General features: G+C 37.0%; 1 protein-coding gene and 1 non-coding gene across 2 annotated transcripts; one reads left to right on the top strand and one right to left on the bottom strand.

Moving 5' to 3' along the window:
• Window positions 1–7,346: 7,346 nt before the first annotated feature.
• Window positions 7,347–7,453, bottom strand: LOC131839972 (U6 spliceosomal RNA). Its single transcript, XR_009357094.1, has one exon. It is a non-coding gene; the product is annotated as a U6 spliceosomal RNA (small nuclear RNA).
• A 650-nt stretch (window positions 7,454–8,103) lies between these two features.
• LOC131837892 (olfactory receptor 10A7) lies at window positions 8,104–9,054 on the top strand. The gene has a single exon (XM_059183551.1). It carries the CDS (start codon window positions 8,104–8,106, stop codon window positions 9,052–9,054), a length of 951 nt encoding a protein of 316 aa, XP_059039534.1.
• Window positions 9,055–10,839: the final 1,785 nt, after the last annotated feature.

The raw sequence follows: 10,839 nt of genomic DNA, 5'->3' as shown, positions 1-10,839 counted from the left end.
TTTAATAACAACCTGAGCTTTGGCTTGTTTTCCAAATACTAATGATGTAATTGCATTGATCCATAATATTTTTTTTTAAATGAGAAAACATGTATTTGTGAAAAACAGGCCAGAATGAAAGGTAAAGCCTATTTCTTCAGAAACGTTTGAAGTTGACATGCTTAGGAGGTGAAAAGCTCTTTAGCCTCATTAGACATAGCCAACTACAATAGTGGACTTGAGTAAATGTCATTAAATTATCAAAATGTCATGCAACAAGTAAAATAGTATATTCTCCAGAGCTATGCAGTAATCGTGGCAACTCAGTCACAGTTTGAAAATTAAAAAGGAAAGACATTAATATAAATCTGTGGTAGTGACTATAATCACTGCTGATGAATCTTTTTTTTTAAAAAAGGATATATATATATATGTATATATATATATGTATGTGGATATATGTGTGTGTGTGTGTGTGTGTGTGTGTGTGTGTGTGTGTGCAATGTAATGTAAAGGCAAGGTGAAAAATGTACAGTGCTAATTATCAAGAAATCAAGAAACTGACAATTTTCTTGGGCAGCCTTGTTCATATTTACATTAGAGACCATTTATGGTACACTGTAGATTTTGATCACTCAGAGTTCAACCATTCAACCTAGCATTGCTCTCTGCTACATCAATATCAGAATTCTGGGAGACGGTGGTGGTTTAGGCATTTTAGGCATACACAAAATCATAATATAGTAAATATAAATGAACAAATATCAATAAAATATTGATACCTTCATCAACCCTTATTCTTTTTTTCTCAACACAAAAAGTGGAGTATTTTTAGACCCATAACAATTTTAGAGTTGTGGCAAAATATTGGTGAGCATGATAATACATATGAAGCTTTTTAACAGTTTTGCTCTATGTACCAACAATAGTGTTATTGCTATTACCAATGGCGAGAATGGTATTGAAGTAGTTTTGCAATTGTGGTGAGAGGGTATTGGGCACAGTCACTATTATATGTTATCTATTATCCTAGAACCCCTAGGGGAGTGCAGAGCATGGGATCACCAGAGTTCCTTTCCTTACGCTATTGAGGACTTTGGCTCAGAACTTACATAAGCAAAAAAGACAGGTGAGAGAGAACCAGGAGTACATATGTTTAGGGTGGAATTAAAACATGGAATCTTCAATTGAATCAATTGTTTCAGAGTAGATCTATATGCTGTGAGTTTCCAGCTCCTCACTTTCAGAGGGGAAGCCCGTTTAAAATATAATTTTACTCTACAATGAAGTAGTTAGGTTTTTTCCTCAATTAAATTTGAAATATGTATTGTAACATAATAGATCCAATATTCACCTAGCTCCAATATTTGAAAAACACAGAAACATTGCTCATCTCAGCTTCAATGTACCATTATGAATAATTGTTTTTTCCAACAGGTTTCTGTGATGATTAATGTTTGATATGTTATTGCTAAGTAAAATTTGTACAAAAAATATTTGTATAATTCTACTTTCAGTCAAAATATTTTATCCTAAATAAGATACAGTGCTTGAGTTCATAATAATTGGGTCAGTACTTTTATGACTGGACTAGATTTTTAGTGGACATTCAATAGGGGCTCTCACTTCTGATCATGTGATCTTGAAAATGATTGGCTGCTGTTGACGGTTTGGGTAAACTACTTCATAATGTTGCTGACTTGGCAACCATTTGGGGTAGCCAAGTTGCTAGCAGAGACCTTGAACTGACATTAACCCTTCCCTCAAGTGTATGTCCTGGGTAACAACCCAAAAAGTCACAAGGAAATATAAGTTACTGCTAGACCCTGCCCAACTGCCCTTGTGATAAATAATAGTCTCCCTTATCTCCCAGGTGCTTCTCTTTATATGCCCTTAGATAAAACTGCTGGGAAGCATAACAAAATCCTGCTCTTTTCCATTTAAATTGACCAACATGGCGTTAGTCAGGGAATCCCCAAGTACTCCACACTTGGGCCCTAATAAAAGCATGTGCCCTAGCTCCTGTTCCACTCTTTCTGCCTGTGCAAGTGGTGACTTCCTGATGTGCCTCCTTGAGAGAACCTTGTGCCTCTTCCAGAAACCAGTGGGTAAAAAATTCTGTTTTCTTTCCCTTGTGGTCTTTTATTGAACCACGCTCAACATCGTACACACCAACTTTACTTAATAAATGATAATTTGACAAAGTCACAACACAGTGGAAAGCAGAGCTGTTTTGATGGACAGAAATTGAAATGAGTGTTGGAAGGTGGACTTCTCTACTGAATGTCATATTCATTCAGAAGTTTTGTTTTGTATTCTATTCATCATGAAAAAAATATATATCTTGCATGAACTTTATTCATTGCTTATCACCTTGGTGCATATTTTGTCTTATCAGTGATCACTGTCTGAAGCTCATATTCTTCACCAGAAGCATGCTATTATCATAATTAAGTGGAAGTAGTTTAGGCAGATAGTCATTACAATAGGATCATCTACTACTTTTTTTCCCCCCCTTTTTTTTTTTTAAGATTTTTTCTTTATTTATCTGACAGAGATCACAAGTAGGCAGAGAGGCAGGCAGAGAGAGAGGAGGAAGCAGGCTACTTGCAGAGCAGAAAGCCCGACGTGGGGCTCGATCCCAGGACCCCGGGATCATGACCCGAGCTGAAGGCAGAGGCTCAACACACTGAGCCACCCAGGTGCCCCTTTTTCCCCCTTTTTAAAAAAATTTCTTTTCAGCGTAATAAAATTCATTGTTTTTGTACCACACCCAGTGTTCCATGCAATACGTGCCCTCCTTAATACCCTCCACCCCTTCAAAACCCTCAGGTTGTTTTTCAGAGTCCATAGTCTCTCATGGTTCACCTCCCCTTCCAATTTCCCTCAACTCCCTTCTCCTCTCCATCTCCCTATGTCTTCCGTGTTATTTCTTATGCTCCACAAATAAGTGAAACCATATGATAATTGACTCTCTCTGCTTGACTTATTTCACTCAGCATAATCTCTTTCAGTCCTGTCCATGTTAATACAAAAGCTGGGTATTTATCCTTTCTGATGGAGGCATAATACTTCATAGTGTATATGGACCACATTTTCCTTATCCATTTGTCTATTGAAGGGTATCTTGGTTCTTTCCACAGTGTGATGACCGTGGTCATTGCTGCTATAAACATTGCAGTACAGATGTTCCTTCTTTTCACTACACCTTTGGGGTAAATACCCAGAAGCACAATTGCAGGGTCATAGGGAAGCTCTATTTTTAATTTCTTAAGGAATCGCCACACTGTTCTCCAAAGTGGCTGTACCAACTTACATTCCCACCAACAGTATAAGAGGGTTCCCCTTTCTCCACATCATCTCCAACACACATCGTTTCCTGTCTTGCTAATTTTGGCCATTCTAACTGGTGTAAGGTGGTATCTCAATGTGGTTTTAATTTGAATCTCCCTGATGGCTAGTGATGATGAACATTGTTTCATGTGTCTGATAGCCATTTTTATGTCTTCATTGAAGAAGTGTCTGTTCATGTCTTCTGCCCATTTTTTGATATGATTGTCTGTTTTGTGTGTGTTGAGTTTGAGGAGTTCTTTATAGATCCTGGATATCAGCCTTTTGTCTGTACTGTCATTTGCAAATATCTTCTCCCATTCCGTGGGTTGCCTCTTTGTTTTGTTGACTGTTTCCTTTGTTGTGCAGAAGTTTTTGATCTTGATGAAGTCCCAAAAGTTCATTTTTGCTTTTGTTTCCTTTGCCTTTGGAGACATAACTTGAAAGAAGTTGCTGTGGCTGATATTGAAGAGGTTTCTGCTTATGTTCTCCTCTAGGATTCTGATGGATTCCTGTCTCATGTTGAGGTCTTTTATTCATTTTGAGTTTATCTTTGTGTATGGTGTAAGAGAATGGTCGAGTTTCATTCTTCTACATATAGCTGTCCAGTTTTCCCAGCACCATTTATTTTTTCCTGCTTGGTTGAAGATTATTTGACCATAGAGTTGTGAAAAGAGAGACTTTGACTTCTTCATTGCCAATTTGATACCTTTTATTTTTCTTTGTTGTCTGACTGCTGTTGCTAGGACTTCTATCATTATTTTGAACAAGAGTGGTGAGAGTGGGCATCCTTGTTGTGTTCTTGATCTCAAAGGGAAGGCTGTAAGCTTTTTCCCATTGAGGATGATATTTGCTGTGGGCTTTTCATAGATAGATTTTATGAAGTTAAGGAATGTTCCCTCTATCCCTATACTTTGAAATGTTTTAATTAGGAATGGATGCTGGATTTTGTCAAATGCTTTTTCTGCATCAATTGAGAGGACCATGTGGTTCTTCTCTCTTCTCTTATTGATTTGTTCTATCTCATTGATTGATTTGCGAATGTTGAACCACCCTTGTAGCCCAGGAATGAATCCCACCTGGTCATGGTGGATAACCTTTTTAATGTGCTGTTGGATCCTATTTGCTAGGATCTTGTTATCCATCAGTGATATTGGTCTGAAATTCTCCTTTCTGGTAGGGTCTTTTCCTGGTTTGGAGATCAGGGTAATGCTGGCTTCATAAAAAGAGTCTGGAAGTTTTCCTTCTGCTTCAATTTTTTGAAATAACTTCAGGAGAATAGGTGTTATTTCTTCTTTAAAATTTTGGTAGAATTTCCCCAGAGAATCCATCAGGTCCTGGGCTCTTGTTTTTTGAGAGGTTTTTGATCATTGCTTTAATCTTGTTACTAGATATCAGTCTATTCAGGTTGTCAGTTTCTTCTTGGTTCAGTTTTGGGAGTTTATGGTTTTCTAGGAATGCATCCATTTCATCTAGTTGCTTAACTTATTGGTATGTAACTGTTGATAATAACTTTTGATGATTGTTTCTACTTCCTTTGTGTTAGTTGTGATCTCTTCCTTTTCATTAATAATTTTATGAATTTGAGACTTCTCTCTTTTCTTTTGGATTAGTGTGGCCAATGGTTTATCGATCTTACTGATTCTTTCAAAAAACCATCTTCTAGTTTCATTGATACATTCTACTGTATCTCTGGTTTCTACCTCATTGATCTTTGCTCTAATCTTGATTATTTCCCTTCTTATGTGTGGAGTTGGTTTGATTTGTTGTTGATTCTCCAGTTCTTTAAGGTGTAGAGACAGCTGCTGTGTTCTGGATTTTTCAATTTTTTTGAGGGAGGCTTGAATGGCTATGTATTTCCCACTTAGGACCACCATTGCTGTATCCCATAGGTTTGGACCAAACTGTCTTCATTTTTATTGGTTTCCATGAATTGTTTAAGTTCTTCTTTGATCTCCTGGTTGATCCAAGCATTCTTAAGCAAGGCGGTCTTTAGTTTCCAGGTGTTTGAGTTCCTTCAGAACTTTTCCTTGTGGTTGAGCTCCAATTTCAAAGCATTGTGATCTGAGAATATGCAGGGAATAATCTCAGTCTTTTGTTATCAGTTGAGTCTTGATTTGTGACCCAGTATGTGGCCTATTCTGGATAAGATTCCACGTGCTCTTGAGAAGAATGAGTATTCTGTTGTTTTAGGGCAGAATGTTCTGTATATATCTATGAGGTCCATCTGGTCCAATGTGTCATTCAATGCTCTTGTTTCTTTATTGATTTTCTGCTGCAATGATCTATTTCTGAGATATTCATGTTAAGAACTCCTACTATTAATGTATTCATATCAATATTACTCTTTATCTTGATTAACAGTTTTCTTATGTAATTGGAAGCTCCCATATTGGGGGCATAGATATTTACAATTGTTAGATCGTCTTGGTGGATAGTCCCTTTAACAATTATGTATTGTCCTTTTGTATCTCTGACTACAGTCTTTAGTTTAAAATCTAATTTATCTGATATGAGAATCGCTACCCCAGCCTCTTTTTGAGGCCCATCGGCATGAAAGATGCTTCTCCATCCCTTAACTTTCTGTCTGGGTGTATCTTTAGTTTCAAAATGGGTCTCTTGTAGACAACATATGGATGGGTCCTGTCGTTTTATCAATCTGCAACCTGTGTCATTTTATGGGTGCATTTAGGCCATTCACATTGAGAGTAATTATTGATAGATACATTTTTATTGACATCATGTTACCTTCGAAGACTTTCTTTCTGTAGATTGTTTCTATATTTCTATTCAATGCTATTCTTAAGATTTTTCCTCTTTTATAGAACCCCCCCTTAATATTTTCTGCAGTTTTGGCTTGGTGGTCACATAGTCTTCCAAGCCTTGCTGGTATTGGAAACTCTTTATCTCTCCATCCCTTTTGAATGTCAGTCTTGCCGGATAAAGTATTCTTGGATGCATGTTCTTCTCATTTAGTGCCCTGAATATATCTTGCCAGCCCTTTCTGGCTTGCCAGGTTTATGTAGATATGTCTGATGTTATTCTGATGGGCTTTCCTCTGTATGTAAGAAGCTTCTTTGCCTTAGCTGTCTTCAAGAGAGCTTGTCTACAATTATGATTCCTCATTCTTACTATCAGGTAAGGACTTTCGAGAATCTATAATCGTGGGGGGTAGACTGTCCTGCCTCTAGTATATGAACACTGGTTCCATTCGTGAGATTGGGAAAATTTTCATGGAGAACTAGTTCCACTATATCTTCTAGACTTCTTTTTTTCTCCTCCCCTTCAGGGATTCCAATAAATCTGACGTCAGAACATTTTATGGCATCATTTATTTCCCTAATTCTGTTTTTGTTGCTTCTAAGCTGTTTGTTCCAGGCTTCCTCCTGATCCTTTCTCTCTATCTGTTTGTCCTCCAGATTACTAATTCTATCTTATGCCTCAATTACCCTTGCTTTTAGAGAATTTAGATTAGATTGGAACTCATTGAGAACATTGTGAACATCATCCCTGGTGGCTTTCAGTTCTGCTCTAATCAATTCTGTTTTGTCATCCATGGCTTTCTCCAACCTAGCTATTGCCTGGATAATTGTTAGCCTTAATTCCCTTTCCAACATATTGTCTATGTTGACAGCCATTAGCTCTGTTGCAGAAGACCCATCCTCTGAATTTTTCTTTTGTTGGGCATTCTTCCTACTAGTCATTTGGGTGAGAGATGGCTGAACAGATGTAGCTGGATGTATTGACCATGGTGCAGTCAAGGTGCACCCTGGAATGCTTCTGAGCAATCAAGAGTCCCCACCCAAATGAAAGAAAAAAGAAAGAAAAAGAGATAGAGAGAGAGAGAGAGGAAGAAAAGAAAGAAAAAAAAGAAGCCTAAGCCCAAATGGGCCCCAAGGTAATATTTATGAAGTATACAAACAAAAACAGACAAACAAAAAGACTGATAAAAGTATATGACAAGAGAAAAAATATTTATATATATATAAAAGAAAAAAAAAAAAACCTCATCATCAAGAACCCCGAGTATAAGATTTAAAAATATGGAACGCTTCACAAATTTGAATATCATCCTTATGCAGTGGCCATGCTAATCTTCTCTGTATTGTTCCAATTTTAGTACATGTGCTGCTGAAGTGAGCACCATCTACTATTTTTTAAAAATATGAAGTAAGTCCAGGGAACAAAAATATAAGTTATGAGCTAGTTTCAATTTTATAATTTCTTATTATATTAATTACATGTTTCTACAGAATGGAGTACATTCCACACCATCATTCACTCTGTGCATACGTGAAATAAGTCAAGCAGAGATAGTCAATTACCATATGGTTTCACTTACTTGTGGAGCATAAGGAATAACACAAAGGACATTGGGGGATGGAGAGGAGAAGTGAGTTGGGAGATATTGGACGGGGAGACAAACCATGAGAAACTATGGACTCTGAGAAACAAACAGAATTTTGGAGGGGAGGAGGGTGGGAGATTGGGTGAGCCTGGTAGTGGGTATTAAGGAGGGCAACATATTGCATGGAACACTGGGTGTGATGCATAAACAATGAATGCTTGAACACTGAAAAGAAATAAAATAAAATGAAATGAAAAAAATATATTTTTTTCTTAATTTTATCTTATTTTAAACATTCTTTCTGCTTCAGAGAAATATAATGGTGAGATATGTGAGCACAGAGATGCAGTTATGAATTTTATTGATATTTTAAAAATTATATAGATATTTAAACACTATCCTTTGATGCACATATTTTGATTCTTACAGAGAAAATACTCTAAGATATGATTTGTGAAAATCACACCAGAGTCACTGAATTTATTCTTCTCGGTTTTACAAATAACCTTGAGATGCAAGTTTCCCTCTTTATTTTGTTCCTCATCATCTATACAGTTACTTTGTTGGGCAACTTCCTTATCATCACAGTCACCAGTGTGGATTCTGCTCTTCAAACACCCATGTACTTCTTTCTCCGAAACCTATCACTTCTTGAAGTTTGTTTCACCTTGGTCATGGTGCCAAAGATGTTGGTGGATCTACTGTCTTCAAGGAAAATCATCTCTTTTGTAGGCTGTGGGATCCAGATGTACTTTTTCTTCTTCTTTGGCAGCTCTGAATGCTTTCTCCTATCTATGATGGCATATGATCGCTTTGTGGCTATTGGTAACCCTCTCCGTTATTCAGTCATAATGAATAGGCCCTTATGCTTATGGATGGTTCTCGGCTCTTGGATGTCTGGTGTTCCTGTCTCTATGCTACAGACAGCTTGGTTGATGGCCCTTCCTTTCTGTGGACCAAATACTATAGACCACTTTTTTTGTGATGGTCCTCCAGTGCTGCAACTAGTCACTCAAGATACAACCATGTATGAAATGCAAGCACTTGCTTCCACGCTACTATTTATCATGTTTCCCTTTTCCCTCATTTTGGTCTCCTATACCCGCATTATCATCACTATCCTGAGGATGTCCTCTGCTACTGGTCGCCAGAAGGCATTCTCTACTTGTTCATCACACCTCATTGTGGTATCCCTTTTCTATGGAACAGCCAGTTTGACCTACCTAAGGCCCAAATCCAACCAGTCCCCCGAGAGCAAGAAGCTAGTGTCATTGTCCTACACTGTCATCACTCCTATGTTAAACCCCATCATCTACAGCCTTAGGAACAATGAAGTGAAGGGGGCAGTCAAGAGGACATTTACTCAAAAAGTCTTGCAGAAGTTAGATGTGTTTTGAGTTCCATTACTTAGTGTTTCTAAACAAAAAAGAAACAGCAGAACACACAGACAAAAGCTTAAAAGGAGTACAAGATTAGCTCTGATTTTTTCAGTGTCACTTGCTGTGATAGACAAGTCTTAGTGTATCAGTCAGACTCCCAGCAAGAAACAGATGGTACTCTTGGGATAATTGAGAGAATATTTATGAGGGCTCTGTTTGTGAATTGGGGAGCAAGACTACATAATTGTCATACAACTCATATGATGGAAAATCCACAAATCTTGATCTGAAGGGGTAAGGAGAAGAAGTATTACCTGGAACCTGGAGGATGCTACAACTATATGTAAAGCCACACAACTGGAGCCCTGTTCTTTAGAGGAAAAAGGCAGCCATCCTGGTCTTATGCTATTCTGAATCTCTCAAATTTGATGATGAAGATTTGATGATGTTCTTCATCAAACCAAATCTGAGACAGAGGACAAGAATTTCTGCTGATGCAGTATATAAAGGCCAGCCTTGTGGGGCACAGATCAGAATAAAAAAGTTATGAAGCATAAATAAAAATATTTACCAGAGACCCCATATATTCTTCACATAATAGGATGCAAGTATAATCTTGTAATGTGCTTTAGATAACTTTTAAAAAGATGTATCAAAAAGTGGGGACTTGTAGTTGCCAAGAATTCACGGTACAAATTCTTTACATAGGTTGCTGCTCTAAATGAGGTTACATAATAAGATTACTTTTATATGAATATTTTATAATATGGTTCTGGACCTCTTTGATCATTGGCTTAATCATCTATTAATTTTTATTTTATTTTTAAAAGATTATTTATTTGAGAGAGAGAAAGAGGGGAAGGAGTAAGGAAAGAGAATCTCAAGCAGACTGCATGCTGAGTACAAAGCCTGACAGGGGGCTCAGTATCATGATCCTGAAATCATGACCTGAGCCAAAAACCAAGACTCCATACACAACTGACTGAGCCATCCAGGGTTGCTTATTAATTTTTATTAATTAGCTCTTGCATAGAATTTAAACAAGAAATACTTGCTTTCCACTATAGTAAAAGCAAGAATAGTGATAATAATAGCCAACATGATTTATCAAAGCATTAATAAATGTCCTCATGGGGTGTCCAGGTGGCTCAGTCAGTTGAACATCTGCCTTCAGTTCAGTTCATGATCCCAGGGTCTTTGGATCGAGTCCTGCATTGGGATCCCTGCTCAGTGGGGAGACTGCTTCTCACTACCCTTCTGCCCTCCCCATGCTCAAGCTCTTTCTCTCTCTCTCAAATAATTAAATAAAATCCTAAAAATCCTTAAATAAAATCCTAAAAAAATATTCTCACAACAATCCAATGGGTAGATCCTATTATACATTTATTTTTCATAAAAGATGAATTAGGATCAGAAAATTTAAGAATCTTGACGAGATAGGGTTATTGAGAGGTAGTCACAGGAATTCAAATTCAGACCCTTCTACATTTGAAATTCAATATGTTAATTTTTTAAAAAATCTCTAGGACATTTTCATCCTGATAAAGCACCACTTATACATGGGAATATTGTCTGTAAGTCCATAAATGCCTTAAATCAACTAAGAAGACAACATGAAATTGAGTCAAATGTAATTTTGGAAAATTTCACATTCCCACTCTCATAAAGACATATATTGAATATCCAATTTATACCAATAGTATTTATTACTCTAAATCTTCATTAGTCAACATTTTTCTTAATTGTATAGGTTTTTCTTTAAGCATCAACTAGCCTCTAGCCTTTAGAATAACATTCTTGGTC

Source organism: Mustela lutreola, chromosome 8 (assembly GCF_030435805.1).
Source record: "Mustela lutreola isolate mMusLut2 chromosome 8, mMusLut2.pri, whole genome shotgun sequence".
Lineage (NCBI taxonomy): Eukaryota > Metazoa > Chordata > Mammalia > Carnivora > Mustelidae > Mustela > Mustela lutreola.
This window is presented reverse-complemented; position numbering and strand designations above follow the sequence as displayed.

Excerpts from the sequence above, each read along its gene's own strand:
- LOC131837892 (XM_059183551.1), top strand. The coding sequence starts at position 8,104 with ATGATTTGTGAAAATCACACCAGAGTCACTGAATTTATTCTTCTCGGT.